The sequence below is a fragment of the Pristis pectinata genome, chromosome 6 (assembly GCF_009764475.1).
Source record: "Pristis pectinata isolate sPriPec2 chromosome 6, sPriPec2.1.pri, whole genome shotgun sequence".
Taxonomy (NCBI): domain Eukaryota; kingdom Metazoa; phylum Chordata; class Chondrichthyes; order Rhinopristiformes; family Pristidae; genus Pristis; species Pristis pectinata.
The window spans coordinates 78,448,626-78,475,327 of NC_067410.1; the positions used below are offsets into that span (position 1 = coordinate 78,448,626).

Here is a 26,702-nt window from a genome sequence, read left to right on the forward strand (position 1 = left end):
AAACTCCTAATGCATTAATGAATAGATAGTAATTCTAATTTGTTAGACAATTTTTCTGACTGTAATCTCACTGTTGGCTATTTCTGTATCTTTTCAATGGCTCTCATATCCTTGCTGATATATATTTTCCTTGCTTTATATTTTATGCCCATAACTGATGAAATCCAGAATCCCATTTCCCTCTTCCAATGTGCTTTTCTATCTTCAACCTTTGTGCATCTGGACCCTCAGAGATTTCTGCATTTCAGTTTAAGAATATCATTTAGGGTGTTTCTTGTGCCATTGTATTATCCTTCATAAATACATTGCTTCATGTTTTTCTCCATGGAAGTGTATTCTACTACTAAACAGCTGTATTCAGCATTTCTTCTCATGTTTGATAACATTAGCAAACTGCTTTTTGTACTTAGACTTTAGAAAATGTATATAACTTAGTATAGCTCTTAGTATAGTTGTGGTTACATGATGGTACCCTTTCTCTTAAAAACTGATACTAAAGCACTTTTTACTTCTAAAGGACCAAGCCATTAAGAGAAAGCCGAATTTCTCTTGAACAGCTCTGACCAACTGTCATTCCTCCCACATGCACAGCCAACAAAATATCATCATATTTATGTACACAACACTGCTGAAATAACTACAACTTTGCAGACAAACTTGTTGTAGCAATGCAAGCATAAAAACAATTCTGGTGAAATTCCAGTAATGATGATGAACTCCCTATTTCAAAAGTGCAATAAAAGAAAGCTTATTTACAATCATTAAAAAAAATTCCAACAGTTAATTATTGTACTCTGTTTATTTTCTTCACAAAGTTCCTTGTAAGTCTTCATTCATCAAAATGTAATAATGAAATTTTTCCAAAAAAATTATCTGCATGCCAATAGTGCTCCTTAATGTTTACTAAATTAATATTCATGGTTCTGTTTTCCAAATAATTGTTAATGGCTTATCGATGCAGAAGACTTCGTCTATCATTTCAATAGAGAGTTCCTGTCAATGAAAAAGGACAGTTAAATGAGATTAGCTGTTTTCTTTAAAGTGTAAAGTCCATTATTTGAGTGATATTGAATACTTTTTTAAAATGCTCCCATTAAAGAATTAGTGAAGGAAGAGGAATGTGTTAATGCAGAGCAGATACCAAAAATTGGTACTTTTAATTTTCAGTGTAATCATTACTTTAAGAGATTCTTTTGTTGAAATTGCATGAGGAATATCCCAGCATAATGGGGGCAAGCTTTGGTTCAATTAAAGCCTACTCCATCATTTCATATTCTTTCCCTTTACTATACAGTCTTTGCATTATTGGCTTTAATTGGCAGAATATTTCATGTGACAGACAGAAATGAAAGGGATTATTGCCATTTCCTGTCATTCCTCCAAAAGACACGTGGCTTTTTGGAGTATTGGACAGGAACTTGAATGACCTTGTCCTGGGAGTGCAAAGTTCTATTGGGACAAAGTGGTTTTTCCAGCACAATGCTGCAATGGGGTGCCTACCAGGTAAGTCAATATCTTCATCTCTCAGGTCCACTCACCCATCATCTTTGTGGTGCTGGAATTCTGATCTGTTTCCTGTCTGAATTCTGAGACCACCCCTCAACCACTCCCACCAGTGGCACAGTAAGGCCCATTATCATCCTCAACCTGCCCTTCAAAAGTAATACTTCAAGAGGGAGGAATGTGGAGAGACTGTCAGCAATCAAAAGTCATTGGCATCTTGCTCCTGTGCTCACCTAGTAAATTCATCATGGTGCATTAGACTTCTCTGAGTGTTAGCTTGGTCATGGCATCATCCACCAAAATGCCCCTGTTTTGGCATGTGCATGCACGGCTTAAGTCATAGAGTCATAGAAGAGGCAGAGAGTTATACAGCACAGAAGCAGGCCTTTGGTCCAACTCGCTGACTGAGGTGACTACCTGAGCTAGTCACATTTGCCCATATCTTTCTAAAAACTTTCCTATCCATGCACCTGTCCAAATATTGTAATTGTACCCACCCTACTACTTCCTCTGGCAGCTTGTTCCACATACCCACCACCCTCAGTGTGAAAAGTTGCCCCTCAGGACCCCTCTAAATCTTTACCTGCTCACCTTAAATCTATGCCTTAGTTTTAGACTCTTCTACCCTGGGGAAATGATTGTGACTCTACCCTATCTATGTCCTTTATGATTTTATAAACCACTATAAGGTCACCCTTCAGCATCCTTCAAAACAGTCTTCACCTATCCAATTTCTCCATATAACTCAAACCCTCCAGACCCGGCAACATCCTTGTGAATCTTTTCTGCACTCTCTCTAGCTTAATCACATCCTCCCTGTAGCATGGCAACCAGAACGGCACACAATTCTCCAAGTGCAGTCTCACCAATGTCTTGTACAGCTGTAACATGGCATCCCAACTCTTGTACTGAATGCCCTGACCGATGAAGGCAAACGTGCCATGTGCCTCCTTCACCGCCCTGTCCAACCATGTCACCACTTTCAGGGAACTAAGTACTTGTACCCTTAGATCTCCTCTGTTCTGCAACACTCTCCAGGGCCCCGATCAGCCATTCACTATATATGTCCTTCCCTGGTTTAACTTCCCAAAATCCATCACTCTGTACTTGTCTGAGTTAAATTCCATCTACTATTCCTTTGCCCACTTTCCCAAAATCCTGTTGTAATCTTTCATAATCACCTTCACTGTCCACTATACCACCAATTTTGGTCATCCACAAACTTACTCATTATGCCACCTACGTGGCACCAACACTGTCTTCAAGGCAGACTTCTCTGCAGCTGTCAATTGCAAAGTGATCGGTTACCATTAATATCTTCAGCTGCCACATCTGGCACCCTAACACTGTGGTGTGGGAAGATGCAGAAGCTAGTTTCTTCCTGAATCTCAGCTGTGCCACAAATGGTAAGCTTCCTGGAAGTTCAGTGTCAGGGTGCCTGGTCAATGGGCAGAGCACTGAGGGGACATGGAGCCTGACATACAGAAGCTGGGAAAGGCCATTTCATTCCACCTGCCTGCTCTGTCATTCAGTAAGATGATAGCTGATTGTCTTGTGTTGGTAGTACTTTTCTGTATCAACTCTATAACCCTTGAGTCCTTTAATATATGAAAACCTTTCAATCTTTTTCTTGAATATAATCAGTGACTGAATCTCCACAGCCCTCTCGCATAGTGAAGTCCGATGATTCACTAGCCTCTGAGCGAAGAATTTCTTTCCCATCCAGGCTATTTTGAGACTGTGACCCTTGGTTCCTACTTCCCAGCCAGGGGAAACCTTATCCCTGCAACCAACCACCATAAGAATTTTACACATTTCAACGAAATCAAATTTGAATGAATGTTAGTCAAGCCTTGATCCTCTGGTTCTGTCATGTGCCATCTTGTGGCTAGAAACATGCCAAAATGAATTTTTAACACTATTTGTGCTAATTGCACAAGATTCAGATAAATGTTAATTGACTCACAACCTAAGACAACAATTACTCCCAAAATCCCTTAATTACGTAAAGGATTATGATTAACTGCATTCATTATCACGGTTTGTCACATAGATCTATTATCCATTAATGTACATTGGACTTGATTTGTTTTATATGAATTTATTACTTGTGACATCATCTATTTTCTATAAAAAGATAGTAAGATCCTGATATTTATAATTGTAGGTCCAGAGAGAGCAAATTATGCGTGAAAGTTGATACCAACTCAGTTGCATCTCTAATTCACAAAGCCTCTATTTCAGATTCTAGCAGCATTCTGCTTTTTATTTTTTTATAGAATTCTTTGACTCTCTTTTGTTTCGAAAGTTACTTTCTTTCTCACAATGTATCTGAAACATTATATTCCTATACTCCAGTCAACAGCAGTTAAAAGGGACAAATAATTGTAGCATTCAAATAAGTTAGAAATTTTCCCCAAAAAATAATTTTGAATTCATTCAAATCGATGCTAATTAGTTTTGCTCAATGGGGTTAATTTGGTAAATGGGAATGATTTTATTTTATGAGGAATATATAATTAATAGGCTTTACCTGCATTCCCTTTACCACTTACTACTATATAGTTATCAGCATCTCATCCTTTCCCTTTGTTACTGTATTTTGTATTTCAAAACTAATGGCTAGCTTGCCAGCAGTCCAGAATGGGTGGACAGTGTGGTAATATTTTCTACTGGAAACATCAGTGAATTGGAATCGCATGGTGTCACAACAGGGTAAGCTCTGCACAATGAAGTAAAAGTTCAAATTCAACATGTGTAACTGAATCAGCAGCAGCCTGTTTTTATGTCCAACCTAACAATCTTTTCAATTGACATCTAGGCTGGCCAGACTCTGTCCATTGGACAACTTAAGTCAAGGCTCCAGCACTACCTGGATAGGAGATGTGAATAACTTTGTTGCAGATACTGGGAGAACAGGAGATATGGATTACTCTTCAACCATCTGTTGTTATTAGCATTGAAACTTATGACACAATTTGATAGAATTTAAAGATCAATAAGAGAAGTTTTACTGTTGGTTATAGCTTTAAAATAAATTGTTACAAAGAAATCTAATTAATATCATCTATTTTGTTCTGTCAAGATATGAGTATCTTGTTTAAAAAATGAGTGCTGGGATATTAAAGTGTTGTTTGGAATGATTTACTGAAGCTACCTGTAGGAGGCTGATAGAACATGAGAAGAAATATAGTAACAAACTGAGGTTGGATTCAGTATGAATTCTGTGTGTTTAATGAATGTCCACCACATTGCTAAACTAAGTCATTATCCACTGGGGAAGATAATAGGGTGAATTTTGAGATTTCGCTGCTAGCTTGGTATATCACATCATGGGAATAAAAAGTGTAAGTCTGCCGTTCATTCAAATTACTGAATTTAAAATCCAAAACCTGCAACCAGATGCACTGACTTCTATAATAAAAACAGAAACTGCTGGAAAAGTGCTCAGCAGGTCAAGGCAGCATCTGTGGAAACAGTTCTGAGACCCTTCAGCACTGATTTCTGTGTCTGTCTTCCAAATCTGTGTTTCTGTAAATCAGGACTACAACACAGGGAAGAACGTCCCATAAAAAAGATCATTTATTTTTAAAATGAACAGTATAAGAATTTGCATAGTTTACTTTTTATCTGGATGGAATTACATATTCATGTTAACTGAGAATCTTAGCATTTATTTGCCTTTAAAAGTTGGCTTAATATTAAAACACATTGAACATCACAATATTATACTAAGTACTGCTCTCTTTTGCTTTCATATGATAAAAGCATGTAATCATAGGTCTATATGGATGGATAATTTATCAGTATATCATGAATGGTCAATTAAAATCTAAATAATGTTATGCACAGTGAGAGGCTATATGAACATATGGCAGTTTTGTTTCCTTACCTGTGACTGAGGTTCATACTGAAAGTTGATGTTAGTATATGTTACATTTTCATAAGTTACAGTGACATTTTTGATTGGAATAGTTCCTGCTCCCCAGACCTGAAGATAACCCAGTTTCAGCTCATTTGCTGTACTCGTTTGATTGAAGTGCAATATTTTAGTTTTCAGAGTATTCTGTAATTGGACAAACAAACAAAAAATCGCAGGTTTCATACCAAAAATTAGATTTTGACATAGCAGCAACGGTATTGGATGTAAGACACCTAACATTATTTCATGAAACTTAGACAAGGTAGTGAAGGATTAGTCATTCAAGACTCCTACAATGTAACATTAAGATAAATCCATGAACTTAATTTCAGTGCTAACAGAACATACAGCATAGAACAGTACAGTTCTATGTATAGAAGGTCCTTCGGCCCACAATGTTGTGCCGACCTTTAGACCTCGTCTAAGACTATCTAACCCCTTCCTCCCACATATCCCTCTATTTTAAATTCCTCCATATGCTTATCTAAATTATACACTTAGCTAGAAATACAACATGTGGAATCAGTGATAAATAAATATATGGGGAATAATTTTCTACAGATTAATGACAAAATATCAAGATTAATTTAATAGATTCTAAAAGAAAAATACTTTAACTGGTGTGCAAAAGTCAGAAAATCAGGCCTATGTTGCAGCTCCATCTCTGGCAGTGTCCCTCAATACCAATGCTATGCAGAAACACCAACTTGCAAAATTACACTTTTTTTATACTATCAATAATGAGAGTTGTAAATGATACTAATAAAGTTTAGCATTTAAAATACAGTTGTACTAATTTATATATTTAAAGAATATGGATGGACAGAGATAACGAGTCATTGGGGGTAGGTCTTCAGATATTTGGAATAACTGGAATCTTTTCTAGGGCAGGAGTGACCTGTACAAGAAAAACAGGTTGTACCTAAACTGGACGGGGACCAGGGTGATTTTTAACTTTCCCAGTATTGACTGGAATTGCCTTAGTGTAAGGGGACTAAATGGACTAGAATCTATTAAACGCATCCAAGGAAGGTTTTAAAGCAGTATGTAGAGTGTCCTACTAGGGAGGGAGCTGTATGCAATCTTAATTTAGGGAATGAGGACGGGCACGTGGTGGTAGTGTCTGTGGTGGTAGTGTCTGTAGAGGTACCCTTTGTGAACAGTGACTACAATTTGATATGCAGTAACGTAGCCATGGAAAATGATAAGGTTGGACCTAGAGGGAAAAACAACATCCGATAAGTGGGAAGTGTTTAAAAGCAAATTGGTAAGAGTTCAGATTCGACATGTCCCTGTAAGGATAAGAAGCAAAGATGGTAAGATTAGGGAACCTTGGTTAACAAAGGATATTGAACATTTGATTAGGAAAATGAAGGAAGCGTATGTCAGGTATAGGAAACTATATCAAGTGAGTCCTTTGAGGTTTATAGAGGATTAGAATTAGAAATGGAATCAGGTTTATTATCACTGATGTATGTTATGAAATTTGTTGTTTTGTGGCAAATAGGAGATATACTAAGAAAGCAGTAAGGAGGTCAAAATGGAGACATAAAACATCCCTGGCCAACAGAACAAAGAGAATTCCAAAATCTTTTATGAAGGGGAGGGAGCTAGGGAAAGAGTAGGTCTTCTCAATGACCAAAAGGGAAGTATTTGAATGGAATGGTGGATATGTGTGGTGTCCTGAATGAATACTTTGTGTCAGTTTTCACCAGGAAGAAGGATGGAGAGTTATGGGAGGTGTGTGCTGATAGTTTGCAACATGTGTGTATCAGGAAGGAGGAAGTGTTTGAGATAGTGTCGGTGCACATTAAGGTGGATATATCCCCAGGGCCCGGTGAAATCTAATACAGGGTGTTATAGGAAGCAAGAGGGGAAATTGCTAGGACTCTGACAGCCTCTTGCATCATCTTTAGCCACAGGTGAGGTATCAGAAGACTGGAGGGTAGCTAAAGTTATTCCAACATTCAAGAAGGGTGGTAGGGATAAGCCATTAATAGGCTGCCGAGCGTTATGTCAGTAGTAGGAAAACTTTTGGAAAATATTCTTAACGATAATGTTTATGATCACTTGAAAAGGCACGAACTGATTATGGGTATGGGAAAACCTGCCTCACAAATCTTGTTGAATTTTTGAGGAGCTTACTAAAAACAAATGATGAAAGCAAGGCAGTAGATGTGGTGTACGTGGACTTGCACAGTAGGGTGGTGCAGAAAGTTAGGCTACATAGGGTCCAAGGTGTTTTGGCAATTTGGATCCAAAATTGGCTTGGCGATAGGAGGCAGAGAGTAGTGGCGGAGGGTTGTTTTTCTGACTGGAAGTCCGTGGCCAGTGATATACTGTGGGGATTTGGGCTGGGATTGTTGTTATTTATCACACACACACACATATATATATATATGATTTGGATGAGAATGATCTGTAGTCTGATATGTAAGTTTGCTGGTGACACGAAGATTGGTGGAGTTGCAGATAGTGAGGGTGGTTGCCCAAGGATACAGAGGAACATAGAACAGCTGGAAGATTGTGCAGAGCAGTAGCATAAGGGAATTCATAGACAGGGGTATTGAGTATTGCAGCTGTACAAGACACTGGTTAGCCCACACATGGAATACTGTGTACGGTTCTGGTCACCACACTCCAGGAGGGAAGTGGTAGCACTGAAAAGAGTGCAGAAGAGATTCACCAGGATGTTGCCTGAAATGGAGGGCTTTAGTTACAAGGAGAGACCAAATAGGCTGGGAATGTTTTCACTGGAGCACAGGAGGCTGAGGGGTGACCTTATAGAGGTTTATAAAATTATGAGTGGCACAGATAGGGTAGATAATCAGTCTTTTACCAAAGGCATGGGAGTCTACAACTGGAAGACATAGAGTTAAGGTGAGAGGGGAAATATTTAAAGGAGCTCTGAGGGGCAAGCTTTTCCACACAGAGGGTGGTTAGTGTATGGAACGAGCTGCCAGAAGAGGTGGTAGAGGAAAGTACAATCACAGCATTTAAAAAGCATTTGGACAGGTACATGGAGTGTGGAGGGATATGAGCCACATGCAGGAAAATGTGATGAGCATAGAAAAGTGTGCCTAAGTTGGGTGGAAAGGCCTATTTCCGTGCTGTACAAGACATTGACTCTGGCTCTGTTATGATAACTGGATGTTTTTTGTCTTCTTTGTATTTGTGTACATTTGGGGGATGCAAAGTTCCTCTGGCCATTATTTAGCACACCAGCAACCTCTATTGATGGTGTCCTCTCACTGAGTTAAAAGTACCCTAAGTGCATGAGTACTCTTTTAACTTACTGACTCTGATATATAAATTCAGAAGCAGTGAAGTGTTGTTTTCTGTGTAATCATTGTCTTGAAAGAAAATGAGAAAATATGTTTATTCCAGATAATTGAAGACTCTGTGAAGACGGCATAGCTTTTGTTCCTACTGGGAAGGGGGAGATTGGACTGCGAGTTATTGTATAACTACCTTCAATTAATATTACTCTACAGTCACCTGGCAGTGCACGTTTCAACTGTGTTTGAGGGTTAAAGTTTGCTTGACCAAATTTATGGATTAAAATCAATACTGCAGCTGGTTGCTCGGAAAAAACAGTTCAGCTACTGGAAGGAAGAAGCAGTTATAGACAGCAAAGCAGTCATGGTTTTGGACAGCACAGCAAAGTAAAAGCTGGGCACTAAAATTTGTTTTATTCATTTACAAAATGTGGGCATCATTGGCCAGACCTGCATGTAGTGCCCTTAAGGAGCTAGTGAGCCATTTTCTTGAATTGCTGTTTCTTCCTGATTAAGGTTCTCTCCCCATAGTTTTGTTCAGAAGGGAGTTGCAGGAGGAAGATAAGATTTCTTTATTAGTACGTGTACATCGAAACACACAGTGAAATGCATCTTTTGCATAGAGTGTTCTGGGGGCAGCCTGCAAATGTCGCCACGCTTCCGGCACCAACATAGCATGCCCACAACTTCTTAACCTGTACGTCTTTGGAAAGTGGGAGGAAACCACAGCACCCCGAGGAAACCCATGCGGACACGGGGAGAATGTACAAACTCCTTACAGACAGTGGCTGGAATTGAACCCGGGTCGCTGGTGCTGTAATAGCGTTACGCTAACCGCCACACTACTGTGCCTGCCACAACACCTAGCAACGATAAAAGAACAAGGAAACCTGCAGGTTGTGGTGTTCCTTGATACCTTTGTCCTTCTTGGTGCAGAGGTTGTGGGTTTGGGAGGTACTGTTGGAACAGCCCAGGTGAATAGCTGGAATCCTTTTGGATGCTATACACCACAGCCGCAATTCAAGGGTGGTGGAGTGAATGAATATTTAGTTACAGATGGGTGCAATCAAATGGGCTGCACCTTGAGTCTTATTGTTGCTGCACTCATCCAGTGAAGTGGAGAGTATTTCATTCTACTCCTGCTCTGAACATGGTGGAAAGGCTTTTTGGTGTCAGGAGTTTGAGTCACTAGTTGCAAGATACGGAATCTCTGACCAATTCTTGAGGCGACAGTATTTACAGTACATAGCTGGGCCAGTTCAGTTTTGACTACTGATGCCTCCAGGATAAAACCATTGAATGTCAAGGGGAGGTGGGGATGGTGACTGCCTATCAAGGGTGTGGTGTGAATGTTACTTGTTAGCCCATGCCTGAATGTTGACTGGGTTGGCTGCACACAGACATTGGATCGCTTCATTTTCTGAGAAGTTATGAATGACATTATGGAATCATCAGTGAATATCTCCACTTCTGACCTTGTGCTGGAAGGGAGGTCATTGATAAAGCAGCTGACGATGACTGGGCCAAGGACACTGCCTCGAGGGCTGCCGGGAACGACAAGCCTCCAACAATCACCGCCACCATCTTCCTTTGTGAAAGATGTGATTTTTGGAGTGTTTTCCTCCTTGACACCCATTCAGTTTTACCGGGGCTGTTTATCCCACACCAGTCAACAGCTGCCTTGAGCTGGAATTTAGTTATTTGTTCCATGTTTGGACCAAGATCATGATGAGATCTGGAGCAGATTGGTTCTAGTAAAACCCAAATTGAGCATTGAAAAACAATTTGTTGGTTGATGGGACTGTTGCTGACAACTTCCATCACTTTGCTTATGATTGAGAGTTGACTGATTGGGTAGTAATTAGTCAGATGGGATTTTTTGTGTTTTTTGTGGACAAGACACACCTTGGCAATATTCTGTATTGTTATGACGAAAAACACGATGATGCTGGAGGAACTCAGCAGGCCAGCCAGCATCCGTGGAGAAAAGCAGGTGGTCAATGTTTCGGGTCAGGACCCTTCTTCAGGACTGAAGATAAGAAAAGGGGAAGCACAATATATAGGAGGGAAAAGCCGAGCAGTGATAGGTGGACAAAAGAGGGGAGACGGGGTGGGCACAAGGTGGTGATAGGTAGATGCAGGTAAGAGAGAGTGATAGGCAGGTGCAGGGGAGGAGGGGAGAGCAGATCCACTGGGGGATGGGTCAAAGGTAAAGTGAGAGAGAAAAGGGGGTTAGAAAAAAGAGAGGCTAGGAAAGGGAATAAAAGAAGAGGCATGTTGGGGGAGCATTGAGGGCGGAGGAAGGGGTGTGGGGATTACTTAAAGTGGGAGAATTCAATATTCATGCTGTTAGGCTGCAAGGTTCCAAGACGGAAAATGAGATGCTGTTCCTCCAGTTTGTGCTTGGAATTCTCCTGGCAGTGGAGGAGACCGAGGACTGATATATCTGTGATCATGTGGGAGGGGGAGTTGAAGTGACTGGCAACGGGGAGATGTAGATCATGGTTACGGACAGAGCGCAGGTGTTCTGCGAAATGGTCACTTAGTCTGTGTTTGGTTTCACCAATGTGGAGGAGGCCACACTTGGAGCACCAAATGCAGTAGATGATATTAAGGGAGGAGAAGGTGAGTCTCTGTCTCACCTGAAAGGACTGTTTGGGTCCCTGGATGGAGGTGGTGTAGGGACAGGTGTTGCACCTATCGCAGGGGCAGTGGAAAGTTCTCGGGGTGGGAGCAGGATTTGGGGGGGGGGGGGGGGGGGTGGGGGGTGGTGGGAAGATATGCTTGGTGGTGGGGTACTGTTGGAGATGGCGGAAGTGGTGGAGAATGATGTGTTGGATACGGAGGCTGGTAGGATGAAATGTGAGGACAAGGGGGACCCTATCCCTGTTGGGTCTGGGAGGGGTGGGGCTGAGAGCTCTTTAATATTGACCGTTGAAATGTTGACCGCCTGCTTTTCTCCACGGATGCTGCCTGGCCTGCTGAGTTCCTTCAGCATCATTGTGTCTTTCATCTAGATCCCAGCATCTGCAGTGCTTTGTTTCTCTTCCATATTGTTGGGTTGATGTCAATATAGTAATTGTGCTACTTCTGGAGTGCAAGTCTGCAGTACTCTAACCTGCATACTTTCTGTCCCTGTAACCTTTCCTGTACCTGGTGCCCTATCACTTCTTGATATCACTTGGAGTTATTTGAATAGGTTGACTACCAGCTTCTGTGATGGTGGGGATCTCAGAATGAAACTGAATTGGATCATCCAGTTGGCAGTAAATACTTCTGCCTTGTCTTTTGAACTCTCAGGGGGCTATGCATTGACTAAGGATGGGGGTGCTTTTGGAGCCATTTCTTCCCATTAACTGTTAATTGTTGAACACCATTTGTAACTGGATGTGTCAGGATTGTATTGCTGTAATCAGATCCATTGGTTCTGGGATCACTTGCACTACCTAGCAGGCAGCTTTTGCTGTTTAGCACATGTGTAGTCCTGAGGTGCAGTTTCATTATTTTGGAGCCCATAACTCCTGCACTCCTCTCTCAACCAGGGTTGGTCCTCTGCCTTGATTGTAATGGCAAAGCGAGTGATATGCCATGCCACGAGATTACAGGTTCTGATGGAAACATTTCGGCTGTTACTTGCCCACAGTGCTGAATAGATGCCTAGTTTTGAACTCCCAGATCTGTTCTGAGTCTAATCTCATTTAGCAAGATTACAGTGTGACACGGCATGATGGCTGGTGTTCCCATGTGAAGACAGGACTTTGTCTCCAAGGACCATGTATTTATAGCTCCTACTGATGCTGCCATAGATAGATGCATGTGCAACAGATAGACCAACGAAGACAATAGTAAGTAAGTTTATCTCTTATTTTGGTTCACTCACCACCTACTGCAGACCCGTTCTGGCAAATAATTTCCTTCAGGATTTGGCAATTTGGTCAGTGATGTTTTTAGTCAGCTGCTCTCTGTGGTGGATATTAAAGTACCATCCTCCTCCCTGTACGTATGTGTACACACACAGACACACATGCGCACTCTCCTCCAGCTTGTATACCCCTGTACCATACCCTCTGGTGAGCTTGTCCTCAGTCCTCCCAGTATAACAGGACATACTCGGACATTGTGACAGAGGAGTCAGGCTTGATGGCTGGAGGAAGTGATTCTGTGATGTTCAACCATTATTTGACTAGTCTGTGGGACAACTCTCCCAATTTATACAGCAGTCCCCAGATGTTTGTAAATAGGATTTTGCAAGTTTGACTAGACGGTTGGTAAAGTTACCAAGTATGAATTTGGTGCCTGGGTTGATACTGGGAGATCTGTTCAGTTTTATTCTTGTTGATTTAATGTTGCAGTTTTGATGCAATTGAATGGATCAGGAGTTGCATGTGGGCAGACTAGCGAAAGGAATTTTCATCTACACAATGCATGCCTGCATCGTATGTAGGACATTAATGAAACTCGGTAGGTTTTTATGACTAACCTCATCATTACTGAGACAATCTTTTTATTAATTCCAGAATATTAAATGTATTTAAATTCCACACTTTTGTGGTATAATTTAAATTCATGTCTCTTGATTAATGGTCCAGTAACAACATCTCAAATTGTTCAAATTTCCCTTAAAATTATGTATTAATGTGTTGCTGTGTTGTCACTGGAACTTAGTTTTCTGTCAGATTTCTTGTGGAACATGTCTTAAATGCATGATGCATTGTTGTTTTCTGTCATTGCAGATTATGTACTTGTTCATAAGTGAAACTGCGCACCTATGGTACCAGTGGTTCTTGCTCTTTGCCACCCGGTACCCGAAGCATACCTCTAATGGAGCACTGAAACACCCATGACAAAGTCAAAACTGGATAGTTTGACACCAGAATTCATTTTTGCAGCCTTTAACTCCAATACTGTGCCTCCTAACAACGTCCAAGTCTAGGGTTAAATAACTTCCCGATAAAAGTAGAAGTGATTATCCCCTTTAAATAGTGCAGGTGCAATGTATGGAGCAATGTGCAAAAAGCTCATTCCCTCATTTCCTAATAAGAAAATTGTGAGAGAATTTCAACAGGGGATTAATGTCCACTTGCATGTTCTGCTGTGTGTTCTATTGCACCACGTCCTGCTGTGTGTTCTATTGCACCACGTCCATGAAGGTGCTGGGAAGAGTTTTGTGTGCTGCACAGTGTACATTTCAAACAAGTTAGCACTATGTATGCACAAAATGGAGAAATTCAACAGAATTTTTAATCCTGTGTATTCATTTAAGGCAAAACTTCCACATTGTGGATAGACAGTGAAGGGACCTGCACTATTGGCTGAAGGAGGAATAGGCTGCACAGCAATACGGAAGGAGCAGGGGAATTGTCCCCTAGCAGAATAGCAGCGGATAAGGGAAGTGGGGCATGTGAGGGAGAAAAATAACACATGATAAGGCACAGTGGAGAAAACAAGCAATGGAGATTAGCAAACATGAAGAACATATGAACCGGGAACAGGAGTAGGCCATTCGGCCCCTCAACACTGGTTTGCCATTGAAGAAAACTATGGCTGATCTGATTGTAATCTCAACTCTGATTGCTACCTACCCTTAGTTAACCTATCACCATCAAGAATCTTTTTACCCATGCCTTAAAAAATACTCAAGGACTGTTTCCTTTGTCCTTTGAGGAAGAGGGTTCCAAAGAGTCATGACCTTCTGATAGAAGAAAATCTTTGGCTCATGTCTGTCTTAAGAGGGTGACCCCTCTTTCTTAAACAGTGATTCCCTCCCAATTTCTAGAAAGACACAAGAAGAGCATGCACACGAATGGTGGGGATCATGACAAACTGAGAACATGAGTAGAAGACTGTGATCTAGTAGATGAAGAGAGTGGAATAGCTCACTCTTATGCCCTCTGCACCTGAAATGAAAAAATCTTGTCGTCTTTTGTCAGTCTTTCGCTTTCCAAGGAATCAGATACACTGGTAATATAAGCAGGATGATCTGGTGCCATAGTACAGTGAGACTGTTCTCCTCCCCTCTGATTGCAATGTCCTTTTCCCTTGCTATTGGCTGGAATATTTTATTTTTGGAAAAAGCCAATGATATAAATTCACTTGAAGGAGGTGCAAGACATCGCTAGAACTCCATCTCATAAGCTAAGGGATCTGAACAATTGAACTTGCAACCATATTAATATTTACAGAGAGGATTAATCAATGTTTATGTGCAGAGAACATTAGAGAAAATTTGCGCTGCATATTTTCACAGACTTGAAAACAAATAAGTTGCGCCATCCTGAAACATTACTTATCACGACACATCATTAAGTAATTTACCCAACTCAAGTAATTTATATGAATAAGTACAATAATAATGCTTTATGACCACCCTGGTGATATGGTATGCCATACAGCTAGCTATGTGAAAAATAATTAGCCCTCATAATTCTATGAACAAAAATTAATCATTTTATGAAACCTGGAACAATTCAATAAAATAATGGATCAAGAGTTAAGATTAAAATTATTATGTATCCCATTAAATAAGGCTTTCTGGCATATGAGTGGTTTTGTAAGAAAAATGTTCCCGTTGTATAAATTCTCTACTTCAGCCGATTGAAACAACATTGGGAATACTGAAAAGCAAAATGTGGCACATACCTTATCAACAGTGAATTCAGCCAGGAAGTACTCATTTCTTTCAACTGTATCTGCAGTGTAGAAGTAAAATATTGATAGAAGTAATATCAATGGAACTTCAGATGTTTATGAGGATTATAAACAGCAAATGGTACTGATAACTGTGCACTACTGATTTTCTTTGAGATTCAAACATTCCCATATGTTATAAAGTTAATTGGCATGGCTGAAACAACTTCAATAATACATCACTGTTATGTTGCAGATTATATCTAAACAATGACAGTGAGCTACTGCCCTTCCTTCACAAGCGTGAAGGACCCATTACTCACAAGCACAGCAGTCACGAGTGAGTTATGATGGCTTTCCACAAGTGAAGGAGAGTCTGAAAGCACTCAGGGATCCTACAGAAATAAAATAATCACTGGAAAATTTGCCCAGTTCAAAGGAGTCATAGAATGCGTTGCTTTGTTGCTAAATCTGTATAAAAGTTGATGACTTGCATTTCTATGCACTGTTAAATAGTTTGTGGCAATGATAATCTCCTGCAGCTCATTCTTGAACACATATGATCATCACATATAATTCAATGAACTATAAAACGTGGCAATTTGAATGAATGCGGCATCAACAAGAATAAGCAAAATTGAAGTTATTGTGAAGTGGGGAGAATGCTTGTGATTTAAAGAGACAGCTCAGGCCCAGTAATCTTCATCTGTGCAGATGTCAAATACACAGAGGAACAAAGCTGAATTTACAGAAGTGCACTGTGCTGACAGAAAGGAACAGATCACATTAGGCAATCAGGCTTCAGGTGAAAATCAGTTGGGTTGTGCTGGACAAGAGAATTCCTACTCAATTTTAAAGTGAAACATGACAAAAGATGCAAGTCATTTGTTTACACGCACAATATTATATTGAAATTGTTCAGAAAATATGACAAATATGTAAATTGAAAATGCCATCTACAAGCCCAAGTCTGATGGTAGACAAGGTGGCATTTGGTTTATCAGCTTGTATCAACATCTCTGGTCTAGAGGGGTCACAACTTCTCAGGTTCCTGAGTAGTAATCAGTGACTTCTACAGTTTAATGGGTATTGATGTCATTTGAGCTTGGTATTAAGTGACTGCAATAGCTGTCAATACTAGTTTTTGAGTCACCTAAGAAGATTTGCCATTGGTTAAGGTTCTTGTGTCAATGGAATAAACTCTGCAAGAAGTCTTCAGGGAAGAAAAATAAATTACAGCAAAATTGTTCAAATTTGCTACCAAAGGAAATAAGCAGCACCGGAAAACCATCCAGGCTTTCCCCACCAAGCAGGGGCAGGGCAGATCTGCCGCTTGAGGACTAATACTTCTGATGGCGCCGATGTGGACTTAAGCCAGCAGCAATGGCATCTTCTGTACCCCACACCTCACTCGTGGACTCCCCGAAGGAGTGCAGTGGGGTATCACAAACCTCCGTAGACTTCCCAGCTCTCAAGACGGATGGAAAAATATTATTGTCCAATACCCTGTGGCCAATGATCTTGGGGCAGTGGAAGATCTGTCTGAAGACTTCCATGGTACATTTAACAAAGAATTTGGAGTGAAGAATTAAAAACTGTCATACCTATGCTCTGACCATCATCCCAGTAAAGGCGACCTTTAGCAGCTTGATTGTCATCCAAAGCAACAACTAATCCTAGGAAGTTCTTGCGGCTGCAAAATATTTTTTGTTGGTTTTAGTTACATCTGCAGTTTGTGGATTGTTGTGTATATATTCTCAAAGATCAGTAACCAGCAAACAAATGTGCCTCCTTCAAAATGCATTAATACCAACAAAAACTCCACTCTAATTTACAAAGTACAGTTAGGTTCTCAAACACATTCCCTCCCATCCTGCTCATGCCTCATCAAGTTGTCCAAATTCATTCATTCATTCATTTCATAACCCATGGTCATGGTGTAAAAAGGACACGGTTGCTCTGGAGAGGGTGCAGAGGGGAATTGCCTGGATGTTGCCTGGGATGGAGTGTCGCATCTATAAGGAGAGACTCCATCCCAGGTTAGATTGGGTTTGTTTCTTGGAGCAGGGAAGGCTGCAGGGGTCCTGATAGAGGTGTGCAAAATCATGAGGGTAGGCAGTAGTAAACTTTTCCTCATAAGTAGAGTTGTCTATAACCAGAGGACATAGGTTTAAGGTAAAAAATTGAGAGGGGATATAGAGAAGAATTTTTTTCACCCAGAAGGTGGTTGGAATTTGGATTGCAGTGCCCGAGAGGGTGATGGAGGCAGGTAATCTCAACATTTAAGAAGTAAATAGATTAGTACTGGAATAGCCAAGGTTTAGAAGGCTATGAACCAAATGCTGTTAAATGAAATTAGCATTGATGGGTACTTGATGGTCAGCATGAAGGGCCTGTTTCTGTGCTATTTGAATCCATGACTGTTTCCCAAAACTCACTTTGTTGAAGATCTACCCCGCCAATAGTGTACAGTTGAAAAACTATCAGAGATTTGTTTGCATATTTATTAATCTATCCTGTAATTCACACTCTTACCTGTAATACGTAGTGTTCCCTGGTACCTGCCAGGGAATAATGGAGCCTCCTCTGACATGAACATTGATATGATCAAGTGGCGTTGACATTTTAATCCACTTCCTTCTTTGGAGGATTCTTTTTCCCTTTAGGAAATAAGCATTACTAGTAAAGGCTGCTATTTTGATACTATTGTTGGCATTAAGAATTATTCTGAATATCATAACTATCAGTTTTTGCTTCTGATTTTCTGAACAAATTACAAAGATGCAAACTAGATCTTTCAATTTCTCAGTTACCAACAAATACCTTTGTTTGGGAGACTGGCATAAAATAACTGTTGTATCTGGAAATTAAAACAGCTACCAAATCCCAATCAGGCTATGTTTACTTAAAAAAAAAAGCAAGTCAAAAGATATTGATCAATGGCTGTGGTACAAATTGAACTACTAGAGAATTGTTGGGCCTTCTTACAGTGCCTTTTACGTATGGCAATGTTTTTATTCCCAGTCAATAATTTATAGTATTAGCTACTTCCAATTTCTCAGTTTCATTAAATGACAGTATAACGATGGGTGACAGTCGTATGGGCTTTGTATATATTTGATTATAAATAGGCAGTGCACAGGTTATCACAGGGATTGAATCCAGCACAGAATATTGGCATGAAATAAAATAGGGTTGAACAGTTTTAACAAGCAAGAGTTCAAAGCATAAAATGGCCCAAAACATACAGTACCATTTAATGCCGAAAAAGAGGTAAACAAAACAAAAAGGCTATAAACTATTAATGCAATGAAGCTGGAATAGAGACCTAAGCCTCAAATATGTAATTTCATGAATATAGATATAGATAAATTAATAAAAATAATCAATAATATATAAATTAGAATAAAGCCATAATAAATGTGTATATGGTAATGTCTAGCCATTGTCTGGAATACATTGTGCAGTTAATGGCATAAAGAACAATACCAAGATGAGGACATGATGAGCAGCAGTTATTATGAAAGTACTTGATGTACCATCACTCTTTGATCTGGGCCAAGAAAGGTATGGAAAAGGCTTTGGAGATTTTGTTTTAAAGTTTGTCTTGCATAGCCATTTTCCTCACAACAAGTTCGGATAAAGAACAAGAGCCTGCTGTTCCATTCTTTGATACTGTCAGTTGGGCAGAGAAAAGTAACCAGGTTGATGGGAGATACCAATTTTTTATGAACAGTAGCAGAATTATGGTCCATGCACACTTCATGGAATCAAATCAGTGACAATGAGTCTGTTGGAGATTGAAATTCACTGCAGTTTGCATAATGGACCAGATCACACGAATGGTTAGCTTGGAAAAGAACTGGCTACTACAATGCATCCATCAACATGTTCTGGACTTCTAGCCTGCTGCAGTGTGCAGGCACAATATAGAATATGCTGGAGGTCATATGGTGACATATTTGACCCGTTCTGTCTGTGGATTCACCGCAGAGTTGAGGGTGTTCTATAATGCACTGGCTGGGGTATCATTTCCAGCCCCATGGCTATATGGCAGTGATGTCTGATGTACCTGTGGGTTCACCAGCTTTCACTAAAAGAAAGTTGAAGGTAAGTGCTTTGTTTTTAACCTTATTTTAATGTATTGATATTTGGTATTTATATAATAAATTTAAATTCACATTCATGCAAGCATACAAATTATAAACTGTTTATTACTAGTTATCTGATATTCAATTGATTTACATTTTATTTTTTAATCCCATGAGAGATGAATGCAAAATGTAGACTGGGTCAACTGTAACCTAGCCCTGTATCTCTCAATGTTCACCTTGAATCACCAGAATGTACATGGGCCTCAAGTAAATGCAGTATCAGACATCAAAATATGCTTGGTACATCTCGGGACTGTCATTCTAAGTCACACATTTTAATTGTGGAGTGAGTACTGAAGCACTTTATCTCATGATCCAGTGGAAAGAGAGATCCAACCAAGCAATTCTTTCAGATTAGTGTAATTGCTGCCTTTTTCCTCCCTATTTGGAAATAAATGTCCTTTAATAAGTAATATGCCTTGGGTGAAACCTCGAAGGATTAAATATAAAGACTGGCACAATCACAGCTATTGGAGTCACTCCCTCACAGTTTCAGCAACCCGGGTTCCATCTTGACCCCCGCTGCGATGTGGAGTTTACTATGTGGGTTTCCTCTGGGTGCTCAACTTTCCTCCCACACTACAAAGACATGCGGGTTAACTGACCACTGTAAATTGCCCTTGGTGTGTCGGTGAGCGGTAGAATCTTGGCTAGTTGAGGGATGTGAGAGGAGAATAAAATTGAATAATTGTACATGGGTGCTTAATGGTCAGCACAGACTCAGTGGGCCAAAGGGCCTGTTTCCAAGCTACATGGCCTTGACCTATTTGTGCAACTAATGTTAACAATTATGGGCATAGCACGCATGGGGTCTGGCAAAGGCTTTTATTAAAAGACATTAAAAAGGACCAGCTATTCCTAGTCAAAGTGATTGTTCAGCTTTGCCACCACCTACACAATTTCTACGTTGAAGGTAAGATCAGATAATGTGAGAAAACAATGTTTAATTCTGGATAGACTGTGGTAGCCTTCTCTTTCTTTCACACCATATTATCATCCACCCATTGACTCTTGTAAATTAAAAGCAAATTCCAGGCCCAAATTGTCTACATCTTGCATGCAAACATGTTTTGTCACATTAATATGTTAACCTACATAATATAACTTGTGCATGATTTTATATGGAAAAAAGATCTCCTGTCTCTTGACCACGAACAAGGGAATGAAGGTAACAATTCAGATTTTAAAGTAATCAGATTGACAGTTCCTTTCTGAAGATGGGGAAATCCAATCCAAAGAATGTATCCAAAAATTAGAACATGGATCACTTTGACAAAAAGGAATGATCTATTACATCAGCTTATAGATACTAGGTAACATTTGGTCAGTATGTTTGTGTCTTTCATGATTCCAGGGCTGTTCTTGGAAGGCAAGTGCTAAAATATTCCTGTTTGAACAGAAATTTAAGTAAAAAGACTATTTGGCAAAACATCAATAAAATTAGTTAGAGTTTAGAAAAAATGATTTTTCTTTGGAAATTTTTATAGAATTTCTATACAGATGTTGAACTATATCAGAGAGATCTAAAATTATTGTTTCTGGATCAAGTGGCTTTACACATTCTTTAAGCAAGTTAACTATGGAAAAAATATGATGCATGTCATGGAAATGCAATCAACCCACCAGTCAGTAACTATTTGGGTCTCACTGCACTGCATTATCTCTCATCCGGATTATCATTGTATCTTCATTGCTGTGACAGTAACATTTTTGCTTTGTTTTCTAGTTTGAAATAACAGCAGTTTTGCATAATTTGTAGATCACACAAAAGAATACTTTGATGTTTTATGGTCTAAACTTTTGAAAATTCTTCTGAATTTTATTCTGTATACTATTACCAAATATAATGTCAAAATAACTTACTGTGAACCAATCATACCAGCGAGAGTCAGGGATATATGCATGCACAGTGGTTACCCCCTGAAAAAGAGTATGTTTGTGAAATATTACTTCTATGCATAATTAAAAATAATGAATTTGTGAGTGTACAATAAAACAAATCTAGATTACTACCTCCTCCAATGCAGGAGTAATCATCAATGCTCCACCCCAAAGGAATTGCCGATCAATATCCCATGTTGTTCTATCCTCAAAAAACCTTCATTAGTAGACAAAATAATATCTTTAATTATGGTAAAACTAAGCAATTTTCAAATCAGTCGATATTGGATTCTTTTAAATTGACATACTCATGAAGCAGTGGTCTTATTACTGTTGTACCATTATGATGAGCTTCATACATCAGTGTGTAGAGAAATGGCAGTAATTTGTAACGTGTTAAAAGAATATCCCTTGAGATATTTTGGAATGTTTCATTCCAGGCCACAGGATCTTGTCTCTGAAAAATAAATAAATAACTGCATTAGCAGCTAAGTTATAGTCACACCTTATTTAGTCAACATTTTGTCTTTTCTCCAAGAATTGTTTTGGCTGTCTTGTTTCCTTTCACAATCCATGGGAGAGTGGGGTAAAATCCTCTTAAAAGTCCTGCATAACCACTTGGTGTAACCATTGATTTCACTGATACAAAAATTACAATTGAATCATCCACTTAGATTGGTTGCAAGTTTGGAGTGAATTTCCTCAAGGTCTCCCTTGTTTTCTATATCTTTCAAAGAAGAGCTGTAGAAAAGATGGAAATAGCACAACTATCCAAGGACAATGTAGATAGTCTTTCACATTTTTCAATGACTTCTGTAGTTTAGAGAGACCCAGTTGGATCTTAATATGCCCATATTGGGGGTACAGAGCAATAACAGACAACATATTTATGCAGGGGATCCTGATGCACTTCAGAGGTAATGAGGTACTTCTGAAGCACAGTTATGTTTGCCAACAAAACAACTTGAACACACGCCATGTCCTGGATGCACTAAGGATGCAAATAATACACATAACCTTATTTCAGGTGGTGTCAATTGAGATGTAAATGTTTTTTTGAATGTTGCTATCTGATCATTTACATCAACTCCAGAGAGAAGGCAAGGTCCCAGTTCAATATCTCATCTGAAAGATGGCATCTCTGGTGCAGCTGCCCCTCAGTAATGTACTGATTTCCATTAATTTTACTTAGTTAATTTTTTCCTAAAGATGATAATTTCTGCTGAGTCTTCAATAATGTCCTCAGCAGGGCAATCAACAACTCAACACCAGAGGCATCAAACTGAAATGCAAAATCGTTAAACACACAAATGCAGCTGTTTCAATTATTTTCTGAAGCCTGTTGGCTGAGATCATCTAAATGAGCCCAAGATTATCAACTAGGCTACAGGTAGAATGTGTTCCGGATTGGCCTTGATACTAAAATTTAAAAATTGATAAATTGGTTTACTATTGTCACATGTACCGGAGTACAGTGAAAAACTTGTTTTGCATGCTGTCCGTACAGATCATTTAAATACAACAGTGCATTGAGATAGTACAAGGGAAAACAATAATAGAATGCAGAATAAAGTGTAACAGTTACAGAGAAAGTGTAGTGCATGTAGACAATAAGGTGCAAGGCTGTAACGAGGTAGAATGTGAGGTCATGAGTCCATTTTATCGTACTAGGCGATTATTGAATAGTCATAACAGTAGGATAGAAGCTGTCCTTGAGCCTGGTGGTATGTGCTTTCAGGCTTCTGTATCTTCTGCCCGATGGGAGGCAGGAGAAGAGAGAATGTCCCAGGTGGGTGGGGTCTTTGATTATGTTGGTTGCTTTACCGAGGCAGCAAGAAGTGTAGACAGAGTCCATGGAGGGGAGGCTGGTTTCCGTGATGGCTGAGCTGTGTCCACAACTCTCTGCAGTTTCCAGCAGTCATGGGCAGAGTACTTGTCATACCAAGCTGTGATGCATCCGGATAGGATGCTTTCTATGCTGCATCGATAAAAATTGGTGAGGATCAAAGGGGACATGCCAAATTTCTTTAGCCTCCTGAGGAAGTAGAGGCGCTGGTGAGATTCCTTGGCCATGGTGTCTTCGTGGTTAGAACAGGACAGGCTATTGTTCACTCCTAGGAACTTGAAGCTCTCAACCTTCTCGACCTCAGTACCAATGATGTAGACAGGTGCATGTACACCGCCCCCTTTCCTGAAGTCAGTGACTGGCTCTTTTGATTTGCTGACATTGAGGGAAAGGTTGTTGTCATGACACCACGTCACTAGGCTCTCTATCTCCTTCCTGTACTCCGACTCATTGTTATTTGAGATACAGCCCACTATGGTGGTTATCATTTGCAAACTTGTAGATGGAGTTAGAGAAAATTCTGGCCAAATGATCATAAGTGTATAGGGAGTAGAGTAGGGGGCTAAGGATGCACCATTGTTGAGAATAATCATGGGGGGGGAAGGTGTTGCTGCCTATCCTTACTGATTGAGGTCTGTTGGTCAGGATATCAAGGATCCAGTTGCAAAGGGAGGTGTTGTCCCAGGTATAGGAGTTTGGAGATGAGTTTGCTTGGAATTATAGTATTGAAGGTGGAGCTGTAGTCAATAATCCAACACAAGTGTCTTTACTGTCCACATGCTCCAGAGATGAGTGTAGGGCCAGGGAGATGGTGTCCGCCGTAGACCTGTTTCAGCAGTAGGCGAATTGCAGTGGGTCAAGGTTGTCAGGGAGGCTGGAGCTGATGTGTGCAAGTGGCCAGCCTCTAGAAGCACTTCATGATGGTGGATGTCAGAGCCACCGGGTGGTAGTCATTAAGGCACGTTACCTTATTTTTTCTTAGTGTTACGGACTCAGTGAAAGTCCCTTTAAGATAGAGAGTGTGTGTGTGTGGGGCGTGCTTACGTCAATAGAAGATAAAGGACGTAATGACGTTGTTGACGAAGGAGAGAGAGAGAGAGAAGGGAGAGAGACACCAGCCTGCTAGTGTTCTCTATCGATGGATGAGAAACAATAACTGTGTTTGCCACTGAAATCCATGTATGGAAGTTGGAAGTAATCCGGTGGAGTTCACTTTGTTGCTGACCTGTAGAAGGAAACAGGTATTTGTGTGTGGACGACCACGATTCGGATGCTTTTCGGGGTGAGGAAGTCACTACCGAGTAAACACTGAAGTGTCGTTTGGGTTCCATCGTGGAACATTTGGATTTCGTATGTACTCTCTCTCTGTTTCTCTATGTCTACATCTTATCTTCAGACAACGGTGGTTGTTGAAGAAGCCCTTGCTCATGTTTCACCTTATGGCTTGCGGAACTGAACTTTAAGAACCATTCCGGAACTGGGAGTTTTGGACTTTGTCACACACACATGAAGAGTTTAGTTTTGGGGTTAACGTTCAAGGTTTAACATTTTTGAATTCTAACATACTAACATTTTTACTTTTATTTTACGTATTATCATAAGTAGTGATTAATAAAATAGTTTTTAACACTAAATCATGCTCAGTGTGTTTCTTTTGTTGCTGGTTCGTGACATTAGGTACTGGGATGATAGTGGTCTTCTTAAAGTAGGTGGGAAGCTCAGATTGAAGCAGGGAGAAGTTACAATCTCAGTGTTTCTAATGCACTTTTACAAATATATGGGGGTAAATTTTGTTGGCCAGATGTGCAGCCTGCATTACCATCAAGCTCCCACTTAGCAAACCTAATACGATGGGCCAACTGACCTTGAGTATGTCTGATTCCAACAACATACCTAACCAACAACATTCCCACCCCACCCCCACCGCAGAAGAGCACTGGAGAAGACCTTCCCTGCGACAGCTCTAAACATTTTGCCACATGGCAAAGCTGCAATGAATTTATAACTGTTTATAAGTGTATCTGAAAACTCAATAATGAATTACATAAAGAAAAATATCTTTTTTTTTTAAAGTAAAATGACCCAAAACATCTATTAGGCCAGTTGCCTTAATATGTGTCATTGGGAAAATGTTACATAATCAAATGCATTTTAGTAGAGCATGTAGAAAAATACAAAATTATCAGGCCAAGTGAAAGTGATTTTATGAGAGGTAAATCATATATAATCAATTTACTGGAGTTCTTTGAAGAAGTAAAATGTTCTATGGATAAGGGGAATCAGTAGATGTACTGTTCTTAGTTTTCTAGAAAACGTTTGATAAGGTGAATCAAAGATTATTGCAGAAAATAAAAGCTCACAGTGTAGGAGGTATGGATAGAAGATTGGCAGGCTAACAAGAAACAGAACACGGATAAATGGATCTTTTTTTCTGGTTGGCGAGTTGTAACAAATGGTGTGCCAATAGGATCTGTGCTGAAGCTTCGGTTTCTTGCAAATCATTGAAATGACTTGGATGAAAGCATCAAAGGAATGCTGATGATACAAAGATAGGTAGTAAAGTAAGTTGTAAGGAGGAAAAAAAATAGGCCACAATGGGATATAGATAGAATGAGTGGACATAGATCTGGTAAATAGAGTATAATGTGGGAAAATGAGAAATTGTTTATTTTGGCAGTAAAATATATGGGAAAAGAAAAGCATGTTTTTTAAATGATAGGAAATTCCACAGCATTGAGTTCCGTGATCTGCAAAAGGCAGTATTGAGAACAAACCTGGAGTGCTGTGTACGGTCTTGGTCTCCTGAAGGGATGATGTAAATGGGTTAGGAGCACTTCTAAGAAGTTTTACTTGAAGTAATACCTGGAACTGGTGGGTTGTGTGAGGAGGAAAGGTTACAGACTAGGCTATCAGCTAGATTTTAGAAGAATTACATGTTTGCTCATCGGAGAATCCAGAACAATGAGTCATTGTTCAGGTTATAAGAGTTGCCCATGCGTATCAGATAAGGCAAAATTATTTTCTTTTAAGGTAACAGGAGAGGTTCCGGAGGATTGGAGGGTTGCGGATGTTGTTCCCTTATTCAAGAAAGGGAGTAGAGATAGCCCAGGAAATTACAGACTAGTGAGTCTTACTTCAGTGGTTGTTAAGTTGATAGAGAAGATCCTGAGAGGCAGGATTTATGAAGATTTGGAGAGGTATAATATGATTAGGAATAGTCAGCATGGCTTTGTCAAGGGCAGGCCCTGCCTTACAAGCCTGATTGAATTTTTTGAGGATGTGAAAGTAAGGAGGCATGGGATCCAAGGGGACATTGCAATGTGGATCTAGAACTGGCTGGCCCACAGAAGGCAAAGAGTGGTTATTGAAGGGTCGTATTCTGCATGGAGGTCGGTGACCAGTGGTGTACCTCAGGGATCTGTTCTGGGACCCTTACTCTTTGTGATTTTTATAAACGATCTGGATGAGGAAGTGGAGGGATGGGTTAGTAA

At 39.9% G+C, this 26,702-nt stretch overlaps 1 protein-coding gene across 2 annotated transcripts in view; it reads right to left on the bottom strand.

The window, feature by feature from the left end:
- Positions 1–790: 790 nt before the first annotated feature.
- Positions 791–26,702, bottom strand: part of si (sucrase-isomaltase (alpha-glucosidase)) — a 161,646-nt gene continuing 135,734 nt past the window's right edge. The window contains exons 42-49 of one of the 2 annotated variants that reach the window (XM_052017236.1): positions 21,674–21,822; positions 21,498–21,582; positions 21,348–21,404; positions 17,866–17,990; positions 16,935–17,023; positions 15,343–15,392; positions 5,396–5,569; positions 791–993 (exon numbers count right to left, since the gene is read on the bottom strand). In XM_052017236.1, coding sequence (XP_051873196.1) covers positions 916–993; positions 5,396–5,569; positions 15,343–15,392; positions 16,935–17,023; positions 17,866–17,990; positions 21,348–21,404; positions 21,498–21,582; positions 21,674–21,822 — 807 coding nt within the window. In that variant the 3' untranslated portion in view covers positions 791–915. Of the gene's footprint in view, positions 994–5,395; positions 5,570–15,342; positions 15,393–15,653; positions 15,726–16,934; positions 17,024–17,865; positions 17,991–21,347; positions 21,405–21,497; positions 21,583–21,673; positions 21,823–26,702 lie in introns of those variants that run through there. The other variant, XR_007956451.1, reaches the window with a different exon arrangement.